This window comes from Podarcis raffonei, chromosome 8 (genome assembly GCF_027172205.1).
Source record: "Podarcis raffonei isolate rPodRaf1 chromosome 8, rPodRaf1.pri, whole genome shotgun sequence".
NCBI classification, from domain to species: domain Eukaryota; kingdom Metazoa; phylum Chordata; class Lepidosauria; order Squamata; family Lacertidae; genus Podarcis; species Podarcis raffonei.
This window is the reverse complement of record NC_070609.1, coordinates 18,619,702-18,642,551: the sequence shown is the minus strand read 5'-3', so window position 1 is coordinate 18,642,551 and position 22,850 is coordinate 18,619,702. Positions and strand designations below refer to the sequence as shown.

The 22,850-nt window shown below is 46.7% G+C and overlaps 1 protein-coding gene across 2 annotated transcripts; it reads left to right on the top strand.

Moving 5' to 3' along the window:
• The first annotated feature begins 761 nt into the window (after positions 1–761).
• Positions 762–18,670, top strand: FNDC8 (fibronectin type III domain containing 8). 2 transcript variants are annotated; one of them, XM_053398326.1, is made up of 5 exons: positions 762–1,189; positions 10,963–11,073; positions 12,511–12,858; positions 16,815–17,027; positions 18,522–18,670. In XM_053398326.1, the coding sequence occupies exons 2-5, from the start codon at positions 11,071–11,073 to the stop codon at positions 18,633–18,635; spliced, it is 678 nt and encodes a 225-aa protein (XP_053254301.1). In that variant the 5' UTR covers positions 762–1,189; positions 10,963–11,070; the 3' UTR covers positions 18,636–18,670. The 2 variants fall into 2 exon arrangements, with proteins under 2 accessions (XP_053254301.1, XP_053254300.1); XM_053398325.1 differs by lacking the exon at positions 762–1,189 and adding an exon at positions 8,841–8,935.
• The last annotated feature ends 4,180 nt before the right edge of the window (positions 18,671–22,850 follow it).

Below are 22,850 nucleotides of genomic sequence, written 5' to 3'. Positions count from 1 at the left end.
GCACAGCTCATCCAGAAACCACCTTTGTGGCCATGGACCCACTATTGATATTTTCTGCTCAATCTGCTGGTGCCTGTCTTCGCCTGCAGCAGAAATCCCTAACTCACCGAGGGGAACGGACATCACTCATCCAGGTTAACTCAGTCTCTTACCTCCACACAATGAACTGTGCTGATATAGCTATAGATTCAAAGATTTTAAATCACTGACTCATCTAAAGAACATAACCATAAAATCAGATGCAAATTATACAACTCCCTTTCCCCCTCTGGAATTAATCATCTGTGCCACGTATAAATTTAACTATATATCTGTCTTAATCTCTTAGCTGTTCTGCGTTTTTTGTTTTCCCACTGTCTATGCGACATTCTGTGGTGTGTAATAACCAAGTAGGACTTTCATCAGGGGCTGGGTACAGAGCAGAGGGAGAGACTGCCAAAACAAATGGGTGACTTAGCTCTTGCACGCAGCCAGCGCAGGAGTGGGGGAAAGGGAAGGGGGAAAGGCAGCGGATCACCCAGCTGCCTGCTTTTCAGAGGAGGTTCAAGTGCAGGTGGGGGAAGTCTTTGGCCACACACACACACACACACGCACGCACTTGCACACACTCAGTTACTGATTACCTGGTTCTCTGCACCACCACCCTGAACTGGATTGGGACAGCGGGGCGGAAGGGGGCGGGGAGAGATCAGGCCAGGAATGGACAAGAGAGCAGCCGCTCCCACCATCGGCCCTTTTCCATCCCCGCCCAATAAGAAAATGCCCAAAGGCAACTGAGTTCATCCTCAAAGACACATTGCAGCTCTTCTCTCTCAGAGGCAGGGTAGAATGGTGGAGGCCCTTCCCTGTCCCCTGCTCATAGCTGTCAACTTTTCCCTTTTTTAAAAGGAAATTCCCTTATTCCGAATAGGATTCCTCGCAATAAAAGGGAAAAGTTGACAGCTATGTCCCTGCTTGAAATCTCGACCTGCCATTCTTTGCTGCAGCAGGGGAGGCCACATTTTGCTAGCTGAACACAGTATGCTGGGAGGCAGCTGGCTGCATAAAATACTGCACATTTGCAGCATAAAATACTGGCTGGTAGCTGGTAGATTTTTTAATTAAACTTTTATTAACTCTATTTATTCCAATATATTTTAAGACCATCTCTTGATGCAAGTAAGGTAGCTAACAACAAGAAGAAAGTAAGGTAAGTTTACCTTTACCTTTTACCTTATAATTTGTTATTCGTTTCTTCAAACCTTTTCACAATAACCTTCAAATCAATGGGAAGAGCACCATCTTGTCCTCAGGCACCATAAGATGCTGCCTTATACTCAGGCCGTTGAGCCATCTAACTCAGTGCTGACTACACTGGCTGACAGTGGCTGGCTGGAGACAGAGTTCTGTCCCAGGCAGTCCAATCTGGAGATGCTTGGGGTTGAATTTGAGCCCTCCTGCATGCAAAGCAGATGTTCTACCACAGAGCTATGATGACTAAATGTTAAAGAAAAATTCCCCCGGCTCACTTGGATTACCAAACAAAGACACCAAACAAAGAATATAGGAGCAAAACAGCAGCCTGTAGGCCTGAACTTTATTCAAGGAACTGTTGCAACAGGACTTCAAACTACCACATGGAAGAAGCAGAAAGAAGAATGACTCCCCTTTTTATAAGTTTCCCATTTTACCTATAACACCCTTAGCAAAAACATCATACATTTTGTCATAACTATGTCATAAACTGGGAAGGGTCTTCTGGCAGAAACCTGAGTATAAGGTTTGCCCCCTCTCCCTTCCTTCACCTCCACCTCACACCCACTAGGTAAAAGAAAGGGAAGTATTTACATGTTCCTGTTTCCCAGACAAGTTAAGCACACCCTTTCCTCTTGACGAGACCCCAATCCATTGAGGCTGGGTTTGCTATTGTGATTGGGATGACTACCTGTCTGGCACTCAGGTGCCAGATGCCAGGGATTATCACCCAGGCAGTGGGGCTGCTGTGTACATGGTCTCATGCTTCAGGGATTATGGCTGCCCCTAGCTCTCTCCCAAGCTCATAGAATCATAGAATCATAGAGTTGGAAGAGACCACAAGGGCCATCGAGTCCAACCCCCTGCCAAGCAGGAAACACCATCAGAGCACTCCTGACATATGGTTGTCAAGCCTCTGCTTAAAGACCTCCAAAGAAGGAGACTCCACCACACTCCTTGGCAGCAAATTCCACTGTCGAACAGCTCTTACTGTCACAAAGTTCTTCCTAATGTTTAGGTGAAGAACTTTCCACCACTGGCTGCCTCTTCTCTTCTTTTTCTTCTGGTCTTTGCTCTTCCCAGTTTTCTTCAAGCAGCATGCCAGCTGAGAATAGCTTTTGCCCCAGTCTATAGCATGTCCACTGTAGTTCATGCACTGCTACCCTTGAGGCTTGATTACTGTAATGTGTTCCTTGTGGACCTGCGTGTGGGTCTGGTTCAGAAACTCCAGCTGCTGCAGAATGCTGCAGCCATATTGCTAATGGGAGCTTCTGGTTGAGAACATGTGACCCCACTGTTAAAACAGGTGCACTGGCTCCTCATCTGCTACTGAGCCAGGTTCAAGGTTCTTGCATTGATTTACAAAGCCCTGAACAACCTGGTCCAGGATAAGTCAGGGATCACCTGAACTCTTCTAGTCCAGCCCGATCACTGAGATAATCTGCAAGAGCATCTTCAGTTGTCCCCCAAGTTGGTGTGTCTCATTTGACAACAAGAAACCGAGCTTTCATAGAATCATAGAATCATGGAAGAGACCACAAGGGCCTTCGAGTCCAACCCCCTGCCAAGCAGGAAATACCATCAGAGCACTCCTGACATATGGTTGTCAAGCCTCTGCTTAAAGACCTCCAAAGAAGGAGACTCCACCACACTCCTTGGCAGCAAATTCCACTGTCAAACAGCTCTTACTGTCACGAAGTTCTTCCTAATGTTTAGGTGGAATCTTCTTTCTTGTAGTTTGGATCCATTGCTCCGTGTCCGCTTCTCTGGAGCAGCAGAAAACAACCTTTCTCCCTCCTCTATGTGACATCCTTTTATATATTTGAACATGGCTATCATATCACCCCTTAACCTCCTCTTCTCCAGGCTAAACATGCCCAGCTCCCTTAGCCGTTCCTCATAAGGCATCGTTTCCAGGCCTTTGACCATTTTGGTTGCCCTCCTCTGGACACGTTCCAGTTTGTCAGTGTCCTTCTTGAACTGTGGTGCCCAGAACTGGACACAGTACTCCAGGTGAGGTCTGACCAGAGCAGAATACAGTGGCACTATTACTTCCCTTGATCTAGATGCTATACTCCTATTGATGCAGCCCAGAATTGCATTGGCCTTTTTAGCTGCCGCGTCACACCTCTTCTGGTAGCCATTTTCCTTCTGATTAGAACGTTGGAATGGTGTAAATCCATCACTGGAGTGATTTTACATGACTTCCTAAAGTTTTCCCATTGAGCCAGTACATAGATGCATTTATCAGTTTGCTACATTTGGTAATGTTCAGTGGAAGCTCTTTGTCTTTGCCTCGTAGTGTGGAGAGGCAAGGCTTGGGGGGGTGTCCACCCCCCTTCCAATTTCCGGTAACCCTAAGCAGGAAGATGTCTCGGGACAGCCCTTGATGAGGCCCTCATCCATATGTCCATCATGTTCACATTAAATGTGGTGAGTTGCAGAATCGTAAAGGTAAAGGGATCCCTGACCGACTCTGGGGTTGCGGCGCTCATCTCGCTTTATTGCCCGAGGGAGCCGGCATACAGCTTCCGGGTCATGTGGCATGACTAAGCCGCTTCTGGCGAACCAGAACAGCGCACAGAAACGCCATTTACCTTCCCGCCAGAGCGGTACCTATTTATCTACTTGCACTTTGGCGTGCTTTCGAACTGCTAGGTTGGCAGGAGCAGGGACCGAGCAACAGGAGCTCACCCCGTCGCAGGGATTCGAACTGCCGACCTTCTGATCAGCAAGTCCAAGGCTCAAAGGAGTAGATAGGAGAGGGGCAACTGGGCCCTCACCTCAGTGCCATTTTTGAAGTTTGGGTTGAGGCCTGTCCATTTTGGATAAATAAAGATGGCAGGCGGCCCCTAAGGATGTTAGCTGAACTGAGAAACTTCCACCCACCACTGCAGTAGCCTCTGGGGAGCAGGTGAGGAGCGGCATCACAGCCAGACTGGGCTGGCTAGGAGCCCTTCTGAGCCAACTGCTGATGCTGAACCTTATCATTCAAGCGCTGGATAGGAAGCCCCCAGAAGTCAAAGTGGCACCCTGGGCTGCCAGTAGTAGCTGCTGATCCTTGTCATGACCCTCCTTGTAACACACATCAGGTAACTCCAGCTTTGCCTAGGATGGAAGGAACGCATTTTGGAACCTGTCAGGCTTTTCAGATGCCTCATACAGGATGATTCTTGTCAGACGCTGCCTTCCTTGGATCATGTTTCTGTTTTTTTATCCTCCAAACAAAGCTCATTTCTTGCCTTGTTCCCTTGGCAGCCAATGGCGTTCTCTCTACAGGCATTTTCTTCCAGCTCCGTCTGCCTCCTATTGTGTTACACACAAACACACACCCGTGCAGATTTAAAAAATTCCCTCTTGCCCTTAAAGCTGCAGAAGAAATTTCTCCCATCCTTCCCCCTATGAGGGAAACTATAGGTCATCAACAAAACAAAAGAGGAAAAGAGAGGGGATTTTTAGAGTATCCATTATTTGGAGATGGAAATGAAAAATGAAGTAAGCTCCTGAACTACATGTTGTAGTGTTGGTGCTGACCTTTAAAGCCCTAAATCACCTTGGTCCTGTATACCTGAAGGAGCATCTCCACCCCCATCGTTCAGCCTGGACACTGAGATCCAGTGCCGAGGGCCTTCTGGCGGTTCCCTCATTGCGAGAACTAAGGTTACAGGGAACCAGACAGAGGGCCTTCTCGGTAGTGGCACCCACCCTGTGGAACACCCTCCCTTCAGATGTGAAGGAAATAAGTAGCTACCCTATCTTTAAAAGACATCTGAAGGCAGCCCTGTTCAGGGAAGTTTTTAATATTTAATGCTGTATTGTTTTTAATACTTGATTGGGAGCCGCCCAGAGTGGCTGGGGAAACTCAGCCAGATGGGCGGGGTATAAATAAATTATTATTATTATTACTATACAGCCTAGGACCTTCGTACCTATGGGACCACCTCTCCTGGTATGTCCCATGGAGGATATTATTATTATTATTATTATTATTATTATTATTATTATTATTATTAGCGTTATGAAGTCTAACTATTTATTATAACCTGGGAAGGTGATGTTAACATGCACCTGAAGCACTGGCAGGGGTAAAAGCAGGGCGGTGTTGGGGCACAGGTTCAAGGGGGAATCTGGCAGATAAAGAATTAAACACTGCTTTTACACACACACACACACACACACACCCCACACAGCAAAGCTTCACTTTGTGTCAGATAAAGGAGGGCCACCTGGCCACCCTTAGCACACATCTAGATAAAACAATGCCTCAAAACCATCTCAACAGTAGGCCTTATATAGCAAGGAGCAGCCAATAAGAAAGAGGCAGGTGTCAGCTGTCGTAAGAGAGTCAGGGTCAGAGAGGGGAATAAAGGAAAATGACCCTACCAATATCAGAATTATAGTGCTCTACCTTAAAAACCCCACAAGAAAATGAACTGTGCCTTGCAGAATGCATCGTTTGAGAATAAATCATTTTGCTGTGCCTTTTTACCTTCTTTTGCTATCACTGAAATGTATCAGAATGTATGCTGTGTCTTTTTCATGTATCATTGAATGTATCATTTTGCTGTGTCTTTTTTACCTTTTGCTATCACTAAAATGTATAAGAATGTATCTGAATGTATCCTTACTGAAATGTATCTCTTTTTCCATGAATGTACCTTTACAGAAATGTAATGCTGCACTAGGCTGTATTTTTCTGAATGTATCCAAACTGTAGCTGCCAAAACACTCTCCACCACACTGCCATCTGCTGGGTCTGCAAATAATTCCATAAAGGTAAAGGTACCCCTGCCCGTACGGGCCAGTCTTGCCAGACTCTAGGGTTGTGCGCTCATCTCACTCTACAGGCCGGGAGCCAGCGCTGTCCGCAGACACTTCCGGGTTACGGGGCCAGCATGACAAGCTGCATCTGGCGAGCCAGCGCAGCACATGGAACGCCGTTTACCTTCCCGCTGGTAAGCGGTCCCTATTTATCTACTTGCACCCAGGGGTGCTTTCGAACTGCTAGGTTGGCAGGCGCTGGGACCGAACGACGGGGATTCGAACCGCCGACCATACGATCGGCAAGTCCTAGGCGCTGAGGTTTTACCCACAGCACCACCCGCGTCCCAAAAAATAATTCCATGAATACACACAAATACCGCCTCAAAATAAAGTACAGTGGTACCTCAGGTTAAGTACTTAATTCGTTCCAGATGTCCGTACTTAACCTGAAACTGTTCTTAACCTGAAGCACCACTTTAGGTAATGGGGCCTCCTGCTGCTGCCGCACCGCCGCTGCACGATTTCTGTTCTCATCCTGAAGCAAAGTTCTTAACCTGAAGCACTATTTCTGGGTTAGCGGAGTCTGTAACCTGAAGCATATGTAACCTGAAGCGTCTGTAACCCGAGGTACCACTGTAGTTTTATTTTCCAATAAGTATGCAAACATCAGACTATCACACCCAAGTTGATAGCAACGCAGAGCAAGATCTCACATTAACATTGAAGCCATTTCCCGAACATCCAGCCTCTGTGATCTGCATGCTGATTATCAGCAACTATGGAGATTTTTCCTGTAGATAAAGGAAAAGCCATTAATCAGATCCAGAATAAATGAGAGGAAGCTCAACACATATTATCCCAGCCCGCCAGCAATATTTGACACCTCCCAAAGGTCTTACAACATCCTTCTTACCTTATGTTAATCCCCTCTTCACGCCATTCATGTCACTTCCTGCCATCTCCGCTGTTATTGATCTGTATGGAAACCAAAAGGTATAAGAGTCAAGGCAGCTGTTTTGTTCGGGCTCTCACTTCGTTTTATTACGTGAGCGGGGACCCTGTTGCAACAGTTTCGTTTTTTTCTCTGTTCTTTCAATAAAGATCAGACTTTGCTTTTTCTCAAATCCTGGTGTGGTCTGTGTCAATTCCCGACCGGTACGAAGCCTTCTACAACCACGCTCCTTCCGAGGTCCCAGTCCTCCTTCTGAGGCAAAGACCCCCTTGGGGGGGGGAATTATTTATTTATTTCACAGCCAACCAGAAGAACCCCTTCCATAAAGCAGAGCCAATAGGAAATGTTCTCTCTTATGCTGTTAGTACTGCTTCCTTTCGGCCTTCCTAAACTTGTATATAATTGGTTTCATTCCGGGCTCTGGCAAGAGCGGGATTTTGCACAGGCATTGGCTTCCAATTGTGTTAAGCAACACCAAAGCACACAATTGTCCTAAGCACTGGTATTTTTGGTTAAAAATAAAATAAAAGAGGTGCTAGTACTCATATATTGATAAAAGTACTGTTGGTACAAAAAAGATGCTAGTAATCTGTACCAGTGGTGAGCATTGCCACAAAAAACAGCTCCGGTCCTATGTCTATAATGATAGTGTTGTAAACAAAAATTGCCCTTTTCCCTTATGGGGTATCCAAGAGCCCATACAGAGTCCTTACATAGGTTCCCTATTGGTAGTGTCAGGGAGAGGCAAATGGGAAAAGATGAAAGGACAGAAACCAGCAGTTATAGAGAGCCTAAAGAGATTATCAGCAGCGTGTCGTCAGACAGTCAGTCTGACGTAGAGGGGGAGGAGGATGAGCCTGGGACAAGTCATGCTGTACACAGAGGAAGTAAGGGGAGGAGTTTTCACAGACTTGCATGCTGGGTGAAAAAAAGGAAGAAGTAACATTAGAGGGAGCAACTGCGCACAAGGGGAAGGAGGTTAATGGAAACGCTGGAGATGTACGTTTGAACTTTGTCAAATAAATCAATTGTTTGGAACTGGCTGGGAGCCCGGAGTCTTATCTATGGCCAGCTGGACAGCACTAAGCCTCTGACAGGTAGGAGAGAATAACAGAGGCCAACCAGAGAATATTGAGAAGCAAAGCAGCTAGTAAGCTTGATCTTTATTGATCTGTTGCAACAGGGTGCTCCCTTCACCCACAGGAGAGAGGAGGAACCCAGAAAAATGGCGTGCAAGGCCTTATAAAGACTTTTGAAATTGCCACCCTGTAGATCAAGACCACCCCCAGAAACATCATACATATATCACAGAAGGGATGTAACCTAAGACCACCCCTCAGATACATCATACCTACATTACAGAAAAGGCGGTCTAAACAGAAATTTGAATGTTGTTTTTCTCCTGTCCTTGTTTATCTCCTGTCTGGCAGGTTACTTGACTGGAATGCCTGGGGAGCCTGGCCAATCTTTTGTAATGATAAATACTTAGTTCCTGGGCCAGGTCACAGGCTCACAACCTATTCATACACAGACATACACTTAAGACAGGATTTGTGAAGGAAAAGACAATGGAGAGGCTTTTCCACTTTGACCTTGCAGAGAAAACATTTGCTCAGTTTAGGAATCAAAATGGCTTCAGGTCAGTCTTCCTGTGCTGATCTATGTACGTGCGGTTATGAACATTACCATATATCTAAGACCTCAAAATTCCTATCACAATAGAAACATATCAGCTGGTATACATGTGTGTTCATGTTTGTTCATTTTTTCATTAATACAATTACTGCACTGAGCCAGTCAGCAGCTACGTTCATGTAAAAGGGCCCTGGGGCCTAGTCCTAGGCCTGCCCCACATTGACTGTGCCTGGTCACAATGGAAGGGGTAGCACTGTGGCATAATGAGGACTAGGCAAACAGTGGCCTTTCTGGGACAGGCCTTCAGACTCATAGCCTCCAATATGCTAGTGCTGGGGCATCCTGTGGGCGGTAAGTCAGCTCCATGGGTCTGGAGGCAGAGGCAGAGCTAGTCTGGACAGCAACAGGGCTGAAACACAAGGGGTGGCTGTGAGGGGAGCGAGGGAAAGTGGCAATAGGCTGGGTACCCAGCATTCTAGCTTGTTTGCCTGGCAGTGGCTTTCTCTGGACCTTGGAGTTTTATATAATGCCCAAGTACAGGGCATGACATAAGGAACCATGATCTGCTCCAAAAAATTAGAAACCTCTGTAATGATTCCATGTAGGGCGGCCCCCATCTTTGTTTTGAAGGACCAGGACAGTGTCAGTAAATTCTATACAGGCATCCTTGTAGTAATAGTAATAGTAGTAGTAGTAGTAGTAGTAGTAGTAGTAGTAGTAGTAGTCGTTATACCATTCACGTACGTACCACTTTACAGACTTTCGAAAACAAAACACAGACAGAAGCTTACAATGAAAAATCAGCGATGAGGAAAATGACAGCGCAAGGGAGATAGGATAAAAATGAAATGTCAGCAAACACATTTACATTCCAATCCTATAGACGAGGGAAGTTGTTGGACTATAATTCCCATCATCCCTGACCATAGGCCACTCTGTTTATGGCTGATGAGAATCAGAGTCCTGCAACATCTGCAAAGCCACAAAAGTTTAGATTTTTGTGTGTGTGTTTTAAGCTTGATTACATCTGGGAATGAGTACTGGGCCAGAGTCCTCATGGAAAAGGTGTCCTTTTAGGGAGCAAACTGATGGAAGGGGTGGTGGCGGCACCACAGATATGTTCAGGGAAGGGATTTAGGTTGCAAAACAGAAACTGAGTGTGTGTGGAGCTAGGGAGGAGATTTCAGCAGTTTGGGGAAAGTCAAGGGCAGGGATGGGAAGCCTCAGGGTCTTGGGCCAGATGTGTCCCTCCAGACTTCTCTTTCTGGCCTTCAGAACTCTCCCCAGCCCACACCCCTTTCTGCCCCTGCTGCTTTGCACCCTCCTTGAATGTTTTTGCCTGGCTGGAATGTGTCTTTGACCTCTGACAATGCCTCTTGCTTGTCTGGATACAGCAGGGGTAGTCAACCTTTTTATACCTACCGCCCACTAATGCATCTTTCTTGATGGTAAAATTTCCTTACCGCCCACCAGTGCTCGATGGAAGGAGGATTCAGCTTGTGCCGTAGAACCCCCTACCTCCCACCTAGAATCCTGAAATGCCCACTAGTGGGTGGTAGGGACCAGGTTGACAACCCCTGGGATAGAGGCTAGAGGAGAGGAGTACATGTGAGTGTGTGTACAGAGGTGAAAGTCACATTAGTTGCTCTGCTCAGTTTTACCTCTGGCATGTGGTCCCTGGAAAGTTACCTAGAAAGGAACGAAGTCCATGGATTGAAAAGGCTTCCCTGCTCCTGGTTGGGGTTTTGGGCTGGATCTGGGAGCAGAACCCCCAGCTCAGGAGTGAAGCCAAGTGCATAACCTGTCTATTCCGTGAAGGTAAACAGCTCTGTTCTTCCTCTTCTGAAGCTGGGGAAATGGCTTCTCTTCCTGCGTTTTTCTGAAAGCAAAGAAACAAAACAAAACCCTCTCCAACCAAGCTATGTTTTGTTTTGTTTTGTTTTTTGTTTAGTTTTGTTTTCCTGGAAAGTTAGCAAAGGGAGTTCTCTGCCTAGGTAACAACAAGGGAGACTGAGTGGAAGCCATGCTAAGGAAGTCCAAGGGGCTGGCCATCACAGAGATGGATTTGGGGGGAGCACAACTAGTTCGCCCACCCTGGGGATTGAGTTCAGAGGGCACCGCAACAAGAGGCTGGGGCGGAGGGCGCCAAATTTTGGCGTTGCGCAGGGCACCACTGAAATTCAAAAGCCCAAAGTGTGCCCCTGGCTAAGCCTCCCTTTGCTGCATGCACAAGTTGGTTCCTGGGCAGATGCATTTCGATGTGGAAAGGGTTCTGCTCCTTGCAGCCGAAAGCTTTCCGGATCTTGAGGCTCAACAGATGTGTGGGCCTATTTAATCCTGATACACTCAAATCCTCCCCCCCCCATTCCTGTGAACAGATGCAGCCTTAAAGGTGCAAGTCATTCATCACCACTCATCATATCTGCCACAGAGAAGCCTCGTCAAGTCTCTCCTTCCCAAGGGCATGACCTCTCCCCTGCTTGAAAATGGTAGGTGAGGTATTTCTCTAAAATGCTTTAAAAAAAACAACCACTAATGTGGGCCATCAACAGGGAACCAGGCATCCCAGAAGAAGGAAGTAGAGGGTGCTAGGGCCCCCTCTGAGACTGGTGGACTGAGGCCCACCTTGTTACGAAAAAGGAGCAATGCAGCAGCGAGCTCCAGATGGCTGGAAAGCCAAACAGGATGTTGATGCTTGGGACTGTAGCGTGGGAACAAAGGAACAGTCTATTCACTGTACTGAGCACCGGATGTTAGCTCACAGTGTCATCTGACCTGTACTGGAAGTACAGGGGAGGAGTTCTCTCTCTCTGCTGTTGGTGTTAAGAGAGTGCAGACACGTTTCTCTGTACTGCTGGAAAGACAGAAATAAAGGCATGTAAATACATTTCTGTCTGTCTCTTTCCCCTCCCTGGGGATGGCAGGGGAGGAGTGGTGTGTTCTTCTCACGTTAGAGGAGGATCGCCGATTGAGATCTCGCCTGATCTTGCCGGGAGTCGCAGACGGGGAGGTCAACAAGGAACTCAAGCCGGGTGCCTGGAGAGTGGCCAATTCCTCTGACTAGGCTTGATTCCTACACACCTACACACCTACCCCTACCCCCATCCCTCGATAATCAATCTACAGCTCCTATAATCAAAGTTAATTCATAAGGAACCCCCAAAAAAGCTAATTCAAGGGGGAAGGGTGCAGCCTAAGGAGATACTTTGATCATATAAATGAGGAGTTGGGAACCTTAGGCCCAGGGAGTGAATATGACCCCCCCCCCCGGCATCTCTGTTTGGCTCTCAGAACTGTCCCCAGGCCATAACTGGACCTGCTCCATGCCCCCCCTCGAGTGCTTTTCATTGCTGGGATGTGTCTTTGATCTGTGGTGATGCCTCAGAGGATGTGTGGGGTAGGGGGGAGTGTATGCGGAAACATCTGGATTTTGTGTGGCTGTAGGCTATTGTACAAAGGCAGGAGTTGTATCCGTTGCCCTGGCTCCAGCTTACGCTGGCATGAGACTGCCAACGGAAAATGAAATAAGTTCCCCTGGTGGGAACTGGAGTCCACCAACATTGGGACCATGTTTTCTTCTTTTAGATGCTACAAGTAGTAGTGAAAATGAAGACCTTCCTAGGTTCTATTGATGCTTCTTAAAGTATTGTCAGTCATCTGGAATATATACATCCTTTCAATAAACGGAAAAATGTTGGAGTGTGAGGAGATGAATGGGGAACCTGCAGCCCTCCAGATGTTGATGGACTCCAGGTCCTATCAGCTGCAGCCAGCATGCCCAATGGTCGGGGGTGGAAATTGTAGTGCATCAACATCAGGAGGGCATCAAGTTCCCCACCTCTGGCTTAGGAGAACATGAACAACAAGTTCTGCAAGCAGGTTTCACTCAGGGGTTGTTTGGGTGGGTTGTTCCTCTTTTAATTTAGTTTCAGCTCTACAGAAATCACTCGAGCCTTCCCAGTGAAAGCAGCGACACATCCAGCTCTGGCCTGGGCAGCATCATCGAGACCCCCAAACACATCCTCTACTCAGCCTGCAGTTTACCTCACACTTTGGATGACTTGCTGGCCGGGCTGTCGGTTCCGAAGAAAGCTGCTCGCAGGCCCCCGCCAAGCCGCCCTCGACGCAGCAGCAGCCCCAGCGTCCCCGTCGACCTGGACATGAGCGACGGGGAGACCAGCCTCTCCGACAGCGGCTCAGAGTCTCCTGTGTGTGTGGAACTGCCGCCACAGCCCTTCATCCGCGAGCACACCGTCAGCAGCACCAGCGCTCAGGTGGGGCCTCCTGACACAAAATGGCCTCCTCTGCATTGCTAGGTTACTGTGACTGGAGAGCCGGGTCTCTCTTTAAGCCAAAAGCTGAACTCCTCTTCAACTACCCCACCGGGTAAATGGGGATGCAACATTTGAGCATAGATCACATTTAGTGCACCTCTGAGGAACCCATATTGTTACATGCACCTCAACCCTATGAGACGTGAGAGATTTTGGGGGCTCAGATGCTTGTTTAAGTGTTTGTGGAATAAGGTTTGAGGAGAGTGACTGGAGTGAAGGGTCCCAGGGTGGTGTACAACATTAAGAACACATTTTATGGGGGTTCTAGTAATAAGAGATAAAAATTTGAAATTTGGGAGGTAAAATAAATAAGGATAAAGTAGTAGGATACGAATTTGCTGAACTAATTGTTAAAAAGGGATATAAAAAAGGGAGGCGTGAGGAAGTCAGGAAAATAAGTTAATTGAAGATGAATAATTGGAAAAGAGTGATTTGTGTTTTTCTTATTCTACTTTTTGAGTGTTGATTGTCTTTTTTTGTTTTCTTGTTAAATGTTTGTATTTTATGTATCGTGAAAGTTTGTATTGTTGTGTTTTATATTTTCTTTGTGTTTTTATTGTTCTACTTTTTTATTGTTAAACTTAATAAAATATTATTTTTTTAAAAAAAGAACATATTTTATGGAGCATAATAATTAAAACATTGTAAAAAGCATCATAATAAGCAGCAGCATCATAATAAAATCATCACAATAGCAGGCCATTTATATCAGCAATGGGGAACCTGTTGCCTCCCATATGCTACTAAACTACAACTCTTCTCATCCCTGGCCATTGGCTATGCTGGCTGGAGCTGATGGGATTTGGAGTCCAAGAACTTCTGCAGAGGCCACAGATTCATAGAATCATAGAGTTGGAAGAGACCACAAGGGCCATCGAGTCCAACCCCCTGCCAAGCAGGAAACACCATCAGAGCACTCCTGACATCTGGTTGTCAAGCCTCTGCTTAAAGACCTCCAAAGAAGGAGACTCCACCACACTCCTTGGCAGCAAATTCCACTGTCAAACAGCTCTTACTGTCACGAAGTTCTTCCTAATGTTTAGGTGGAATCTTCTTTCTTGTAGTTTGGATCCATTGCTCCGTGTCCGCTTCTCTGGAGCAGCAGAAAACAACCTTTCTCCCTCCTCTATGTGACATCCTTTTATATATTTGAACATGGCTATCATATCACCCCTTAACCTCCTCTTCTCCAGGCTAAACATGCCCAGCTCACTTAGCCGTTCCTCATAAGGCATTGTTTCCAGGCCTTTGACCATTTTGGTTGCCCTCCTCTGGACACGTTCCAGTTTGTCAGTGTCCTTCTTGAACTGTGGTGCCCAGAACTGGACATAGTACTCCAGGTGAGGTCTGACCAGAGCAGAATACAGTGGCACTATTACTTCCCTTGATCTAGATGCTATACTCCTATTGATGCAGCCCAGAATTGCATTGGCTTTTTTAGCTGCCGCGTCACACAGTTGGCTCATGTCAAGTTTGTGGTCAACCAAGACTCCTAGATCCTTTTCACATGTACTGCTCTCAAGCCAGGTGTCACCCATCTTGTATTTGTGCCTCTCATTTTTTTTACCCAAGTGCAATACTTTACATTTCTCCCTGTTAAAATTCATCTTGTTTGTTTTGGCCCAGTTCTCTAATCTGTCAAGGTCGTTTTGAAGTGTGATCCTGTCCTCTGGGGTGTTAGCCACCCCTCCCAGTTTGGTGTCATCTGCAATTCCCCATCCCTGATTTATACACGTGCACAGGTTGAGCATAGGTGGAAAATACAGGGGTCCCAGGTGCAATGCTCCCCATCAGATTTCTAATGGAACTGCCAGAGCCTTTTACAGTGCCTTTTACAGAGAGCAATTCAGCCCTCTGTATCCTTTTGTCCATTGATTCTCCATCAGTCACAAAAACATCTGCAGGTTGATCGCTTCCTTCTCTTTTAACCCCTCTTCCTGCTTAATGGGGCTGGGGACAATAAGGCTTAGTCATCGCTCTTCATCCTTTTCCTGAGCCATCTTAACTCCCATCGAAACACATCACCTGACTGTCACTGGCTATAAATAGTCTTCTTTCAGGCCTTAAGACGTGTTGCCTCAGGATAAGCCACCCTTGACAACTCTGCTCACAGAAACCTTAAGAGCGAAAACATCACACAAGGAATCCCAGTGGGTCATCCAGGCCAACTGCCCTCCAAGTGCACAGCAATAGTCTTCAGTTTCAAGTGCCTGGAAATTACAGTGTTTGGAATATAGCTTGTATTGGACATAGTGGCATGGTTTGCACATAAAGCTGAGCTAAACCATGACTGCACAAGAAGGAATGAGTGTGCCATTGGTACTCACAGCAAAAATCACAGCCGCTTCATTCCTCTCCTGATATTGCTGTTGCTGCTTCACTACCAGGAGCTAAACTATGTTTTGGCTTAACATGGCATCCAAAACCAAGGCTTGTAGTTTGTCTGCCCCCAAGACAAACCATGAGTGGTAAGCCAGGAACTTACCATGTGGGTGGCGCTGTAGTCTAAACCACTGAGCCTCTTGGGCTTGCTGATCGGGTCAGCGGTTCAAATCCCTGCAATGGGGTGAGTTCCCGATGCTCTGTCCCAACTTCTGCCAACCTACCAGTTCGAAAGCACACCAGTGCAAGTAGATAAATAGGTACCACTGCAGCAGGAAGGTAAATGGCGTTTCCGGGCACTCTGATTTCCATCACTGTGTTCTGTTTTACCAAAAGCGTTTAGTCATGCTGGCCACATGACCCAGAAAGCTGTCTGTGGACAAACGCTGGCTCCCTTGGCCTGAAAGCGAGATGAGCGCCACAACCCCATAATCTCCTTTGACTGGACTTAACTGTCCTGGGGTCCTTTACCTTTACCTTTTTTTTAAAGCTAAGAACTAACACTTGGCTGCAGGGTCCAGCATTCAGCTGCACACTGCCAAATTCAGGTTGCGCAGTTATAGTTGATTGGGAGGTGTTGTGCAACCAACTCGCTTCCTGGAGAGACTGGACATCTTGTGCTAAGAGAAATGTTGGGGAAATGCACTGGAAAGTGTTGAGAAGCACTCACTAACCTCCCTACAAACAAGTCAGGGTGAATGTTCAATACACAGGCTGCCTGGAAGAACCCCCAGTGTTTCCTTCTATTTCAGAGAAGACTAAGGCTACCTCTTGGTGTATGTCCCTTAAGGGCAGTGGAGGCTGGTTGTTGTTGTTGTTTAGTCAGTTAGTCGTGTCCGACTCTTCGTGACCCCATGGACCAGAGCACGCCAGCCACTCCTGTCTTCCACTGCCTACCACAGTTTGGTCCAACTCATGCTGGTAGCTTCAAGAACACTGTCCAACCATCTCGTCCTCTGTCGTCCCCTTCTTCTTGAGCCCTCAATCTTTCCCAACATCAGGGTCTTTTCCAGGGAGCCTTCTCTTCTCATGAGGTGGCCAAAGTATTGGAGCCTCAGCTTCACGATCTGTCCTTCCAGTGAGCACTCAGGGCTGATTTCCTTAAGAATGGATAGGTTTGATCTGGTTAGGAGGCTGGTACATTAGGGTAAAGAGATCACTGCCCAGCCAACCTCCATCTGTCTTCAACCAGCTACCACCTGTCCACCATCTTCCTTACAACCAGCCCCAGGGGTGGCCCTGAATGCCAGCTTCCTCCTCCTTATTTCCGGCAGAACTCAACAGGGTAGAGGATGGGGGACAAAACTAGAATCAGTTGGATTTGCTCTGGCTCCACTTGCTACTGGTCTCCTTGTTTTCTGTCCCATAAATCCCAATGGGCACCAGCCACCACGGTTCCTCCCTGCACCAGTGGAAGGACCCCTTTAGCACCCACTTCCCTGAAGATGTTGAGATCAAGTGAAAGAGCTTGTCTTCTAGTTTTCTGCATGATGCCCATTTTCTCTCCTCCATAGGTTTCTTGGTCAGGCCCACGCAACGGGGAGTTGATTTCCTTCTACGAGCTGCAACTGCAGGAGGCCAGGCTGGACGGTCAAGGCAAGAACATCCATTGGTTTTGCTCGCAGACAGAAGAGCACCTGGAGAATCTGACTCCTGGCACTACGTACTTGCTGCGCGTGAGGTCTCTCAACGTGGCAGGTGCTGGGAAGTGGAGTGCACCCTATAAGGTGAGCACAGGCCTCCTGGTGGGAAGGCGGGTGCACGTACCATAGAGTTGTACATCCAAAGAATGTAGAAAGGCACACCCGTTGCACTTTCATCCAAATCCCAATTCAGGGAGGCTGACCCTGGTAGAAATGTCAGAACCATTTATAACTGCAAAAAGGCACATCAGAGCTAAAATGAAATAGAGAATAAATTTAAGAATTGTTCACATTTGTAGCATTTTGATTTTTAAAAAAATTAAATATGCAGGAGGTACGGTAACAAGTGCTTTTTAATACACAAACAGACAGACAGACAGAGAAACCTGCAGGCTTTTGGTGAATAAAGCACTGTCAACGAATTATATGCCAGTTTTAACCTTTGGCACTCTATTTTGCAAAGCCCTAAGCCAATCCATGTTTTTAACTGTAGTTAGGGGAATCCGGTAAATAAATAAATATTAGAAGTACATATTAGAAATACATAAATATTAGAAGTACGTGGATTCACTTCTTTTCAGTCAAATCTGAACTACAATGATTTGCTCAAGAAGCCCTCCAGCCCTGCTCCAACTTATTTACAGTAGATGCAATCCCCAAAATGTAACCGCCGCATAAGTTGTGGGCTGACTATTGTTGTGACTATTTCAGCAGTCACCTATAAAATGGCACGATTGAAGCTAACTACCCCAGCAACCCTTTTACTCTAACCCCAAACTAATGAAGCACAAATGTTCATGCATCTCCAGGAGATTTTTTTTAATATATATTACGTTTTTATCCTGCCTTTCTTCCCAGGAGTTCGAGGGGGCATGCGTGGAGTTGTATCTAAGAACTTAGCTGAACTTTCCTGCTTTTGAAACTAAAGTCGCAACTAAGTACCCTATTTTTTGCTCTATAAGACTCACTTTTTCCCTCCTAAAAAGTAAGGGGAAATGTGTGTGCATCTTATGGAGTGAATGCAGGCTGCGCAGCTATCCCAGAAGCCAGAACAGCAAGAGGGATCGCTGCTTTCACTGCACAGCGATCCCTCTTGCTGTTCTGGCTTCTGGGATTTAGAATATTTTTTTTCTTGTTTTCCTCCTCCAAAAACTAGGTGCATCTTATGGTCTGGTGCGTCTTATAGAGCGAAAAATATGGTAGCTTAGCCTGGACCCAAATCATAGTCCTCTTCCCCACTCCACCATCTCCATATTTTACCCTCACAACAAGTTTGGTTAAGCTGAGAGGTAATGGATTGGCTCTAAGTCTCCTGTTGAGTTTCACAGCTGGACCTGGGGTTTCCCCAGTCCTAATCCAACACTCTAACCAGTACACCTCACTGCCTCTGAGGGAAATTGGCTTTGCCAAACATAATATCCACGGTCATGTTTCAAGATGCAGGCAAGTCCACTTTTGATGTAGAAAACCCCCTTGCAAGAAGGGGTGCTAACCGTTGCAACTTTAGCAGATTTCTAGCGTGCTGTTTTGCATTTCATTGCCTCCCTGTAACAAGCTCTTCCCCTTTGCTTCTTCCAGTTTGGCACGATGCCTTCTGTGGCAGGAATGCCTCTGGACCCGGCTCCTGTCACTGTCACCGTGCGGCGGTGCAGGAAGCCCCAGAAGAAGACAATCTTTATCCCTGCCCCCTAAGAGGACTGACAACATGGAAGTAAAGGATGGCACCTCCCTCTTGCCCCTGCATGTTATTCCACATCTCCCCATAACTGCTCTTTGGTACCTTGGCAAATTTTCTGCTCACAAAAATAACTTCTAGCCAGGCAAAGAAGGTCAGGGGCTGGGGTGGCGGGAACCGGGCATATACAGATGTCACAGTTCACAAGTGCATTTGCGACTATTTTGCTGCATATGGTGGGAATCTGATACATAAGAGCAAGGGAAGAGGCTGAAATTATGTGACTGCAGCCTCCTGCCCTACTCTCTACTTCCCCCTTTTGCCCAGGTTCTGTAATGGCAGCCTCTTTGCCTGCTCTCTGCTGCCCCCTCTTGATCAGGTTGCCAAGAGGCAGCAGAAGGAAACAGGGATTAAACCCTGCTGTTACACAGCCTGGACGATAGTAGGCAGCAGAGAAAAGGGGCAGCAGTTACACAACTTGGCCAACAGGGAGCACAGCAGAGAACAAGGGACAGGCTACAGTTACAGTACCTGGCCAAGAGGGGGCAGCAGAGAGCAAGGAAAGAGGCTGCAGTAACACAACCTGGCCAGCAGTGACCAGCAAATAGCAGGGAAAGAGGCTGCAGTTGCAGGACCTGGCCAAAGGGAGGCAGCAGAGAGCACACCATTCCTGTCCCAAGTCCTTGATGAAAAGCGCAACCTCTGAGCTTTAAGATTTTGGGTTGTGTGGGGTGAGTTTCATGCAGCTGTATCCTACACATTTACTTTGCTTCCACTGAGCTCCATGAGATTTAATTCCACATGGCAGTGCATAAGTTTGTTAACAACTGGTGTGTCGGTTGGTTTATCCAGTGAAATACCATTGCCCTTTGTGTTGCCCTTTGAAGTGGTCCAAGTGCCTTGTGATTTGCTTGCGACATTCATTCATGATGAGGTTGGCTGGACTTGGCAGCGCAGGGTGGGCAGCATTTGTGTGCCCGCCAGATGCTGCTTGACTACAAATCCCATCACCCTTGGCCATTGGCCACACAGGCTGGGACTGGTGGGAATTGTCATCCAGCAGCATCAGGAAGGTAAAAAGGTAAAGGGACCCCGACCATTAGGTCCAGTCGCAGACGACTCTGGGGTTGTGGCGCTCATCTCGCTTTATTCGCCAAGGGAGCTGGTGTACAGCTTCCAGGTAATGTGGCCAGCAGGACTAAGCCGCTTCTGGTGAACCAGAGCAGCGCACGGAAACGCCATTTACCTTCCCACCAGAGTGGTACCTATTTATCTACTTGCACTTTGACGTGCTTTCGAACAGCTAGGTTGGCAGCAGCAGAGACCGAGCAACGGTAGCTCACCCCATCACGGGGATTTGAACCGCCGACCTTCTGATCGGCAAGTCCTAGGCTCTGTGGTTTAACCTACAGCACCACCCACTTCCCATCAGGAAGGTACTGATACCATTCTAGCCTGCATATAAAGTGGTACGTAGTGGAACGCAGCAGCTGCTTGCGCTTCAGCGTTAGTTTGCCATATATGACTTTAAAGTGTAATTTGAGAAGTTGCCACAGGATGGTGCCAGAAAACTATTCTGCAACTGCACATAAGGTACAAGGGTCTCAGCACCACTTTTGAGTACCTGTTGGCCCAAGAGAGCCAACATGAGAGATGTGGGGCAATTTACTATCTTCCAGCCTAAACTACCTCATGTGATGAAATAAGGTACCTCATAATGGGGTGAAGGAAGACACAACCGTGTTAAGCTACTTGAATGAAGGTTCTGTTATCAATATGAGGAAGAGATAGACTAAAGTATAGACTATAGTTAGATATGAGGGAGAACTAGACCATTTACTGACTATAGTTAAAATATGAGGGAGAAATGGACGGCTTAAATATATACATATAATAAAAATAATAAACTAAGACTACCTTTTGGCAAGTCAGTGAAGAAGACTTATACCAACTCAGACCATTGGCCAATGTTGTCCAGCAATAAGTCTCCTGGCTCTCAGGCAGAGGTTGTATATTTATTACAGCTTTTACATTGATAAGATGTACTTGTTTTAATTTTGTCCTAATCCTGTTTAAAGTTTTAATAATGAAAAGTGCACTGTTTGTGGGCTTCTGTTTACATTTGTTTTTGGAGTTTGAATGTCAGTGGACTATTAATAAACTTGTTTGTATGGATTTGTTTATTGCTGCATGTACATCCTCCTTTCCCTCCAAACTCGGCAGTGTGCAGTTCCCAGCCTCCACCATGTTATTCTCACAACAATCCTGTGAGGGAGATTAGGCTGAGATTAGGCTCCAGTGTGCAACACAATTGTTGAGCAAGGATTTTAACCTGGGTCTCCACCCAGCTAGGCCTAATTACTTGGCCCTCCTGAGATCTTATTAACTGCAGAGGCTGGTGATTTTATCTGTACGTTGAGTATATGCTCTACCACATAACTGCATTCCCTTTGCATTCCTGGCAAGAGACACACTTCTCAGAAAAGGTGTCTGGATCAGACACAACTTAGCAACTATGCAATTACTGTGTACAGTGGTACCTCTGGTTGTGAACGCTTCGGGCTACGATCGCCTCAGGTTATGAACTCCGCTAAACCAGAAGTAACTGCTCCTGGTTGCGAACTTTGCCCCAGGATGGGAACGGAAATTGCATGCCAGAGGCCCCATTAGCGAAAGCACGCCTCAGGATAAGAACAGTTTCACCTTAAGAACGGGCCTCCAGAACGAATTAAGTTCATAACCAGAGGTACCACTGTACAATATACCTCCTGCCTTCCCCCTTTAAAAAATCCAAACTCATTTGGAAAGGGATTAATGTGGAAGATAGGAGGCATTTGAAGTGAAAAGTCTTGGGATGCTTCCAGGCTGTCTCTATTTTGCAGTGGGATTCAATAACATACCGACAAATTCAGGAAAAGCGATTACAATCTAACCTCCCTGCAGATGAATGAGCGTTCATTAAATAAGCCAACATTGTCTAATATCCCTGCAAACAAATAGGAGGAATGCTCAATAAACAAGCAAGCATGTGCCTGCCCGCCTCGCCTTCCAAAACCCTCACCTGGGCTCAATTTAAAGTGCTGGTTTCTTACCTTTTAAAGTCCCTGAATGGCTTGGGCCAGGTTACCAGACACATACGCCTTCTTCCATGTTTCTATCAAAACCCTAAGATCCTATTCACAGCTGCTGCTCTGGGTTCCTCTACCAAGTAATAATAATAATAATAATAGTAATAATAGTAGTAGTAGTAGTAGTAATTTATTATTTATGCCTTCAGATGTCTTCTAAAAGTTTGGTAGTTATTTTTCTCTTTGACATCTGGTAGGAGGGCATTCCACAGGGTGGGTGCCACTACCGAGAAGGCCCTCTGCCTGGTTCCCTGTAACTTGGCTTCTCGCAGCAAGGGAACCGCCAGAAGGCCCTTGGCGCTGGACCTCAGTGTCCGGGCAGAACGATAAGCAGAAAGGGCCATTTCAGTCCTGGCATTCCCATTACAGAACTGTCTTTGCCGGGAGATTCACCTGGCGTCTTCCTTATGATGCGAGGCAAAGACCTTCCTCCTCACAAAGGCATTTGATTAACTTGCATCAGGGGTAGAGAAGTTCCAGCCCATAAGCTGCATTTGACCCAATGCAGGTCTCAGAGCTACAAGGTTGTTTCACCTCCAGCCACTCTCACTTGCCCCACACCTGACCTCATAGGTGATGTCAGGTTTGAGGCAAGCAGAGGCACGACTAGAAAACAGGTTTGCAAACCCCGTGCTTTGCCAAGCGTAGGATTGGCAAAGCCTTCATGCTGCAGTTCCCAAACATCGTACAGGCTGTTGGGTGCTTGGGAGTTGCTGCACAAGCAGCTCTGACAAGTGGGTGGGACAACGCACCTGTCAAAATTGGCCCACTGAGATGGAGAACCTACGGATCAGACCTGCAAAGCCGAAAATGTTCTCCACCGCCGACTTACCTAGTCTGAACCTCTCAATTATTAAATCTGTGTTTTAAGCTTGGGGTTGCAATGAGTTGACTGTGTTGCTTTTGGTTTTATGTCTTACTGGTATGTATTTATTTAAAGCAAAAACTTTAAGGATATAGGGCGGCATGCGCACCCCGCAAGTGATTTCTGCAATGAAATAAATGGAACCCCATCGTCCACGCAAAGTGTTATCTGTTCCATGGTTGCTTTTCCACACATCTGCATCTCCTTTCATCACAAGAATGACTCACTTCAACCAGAGC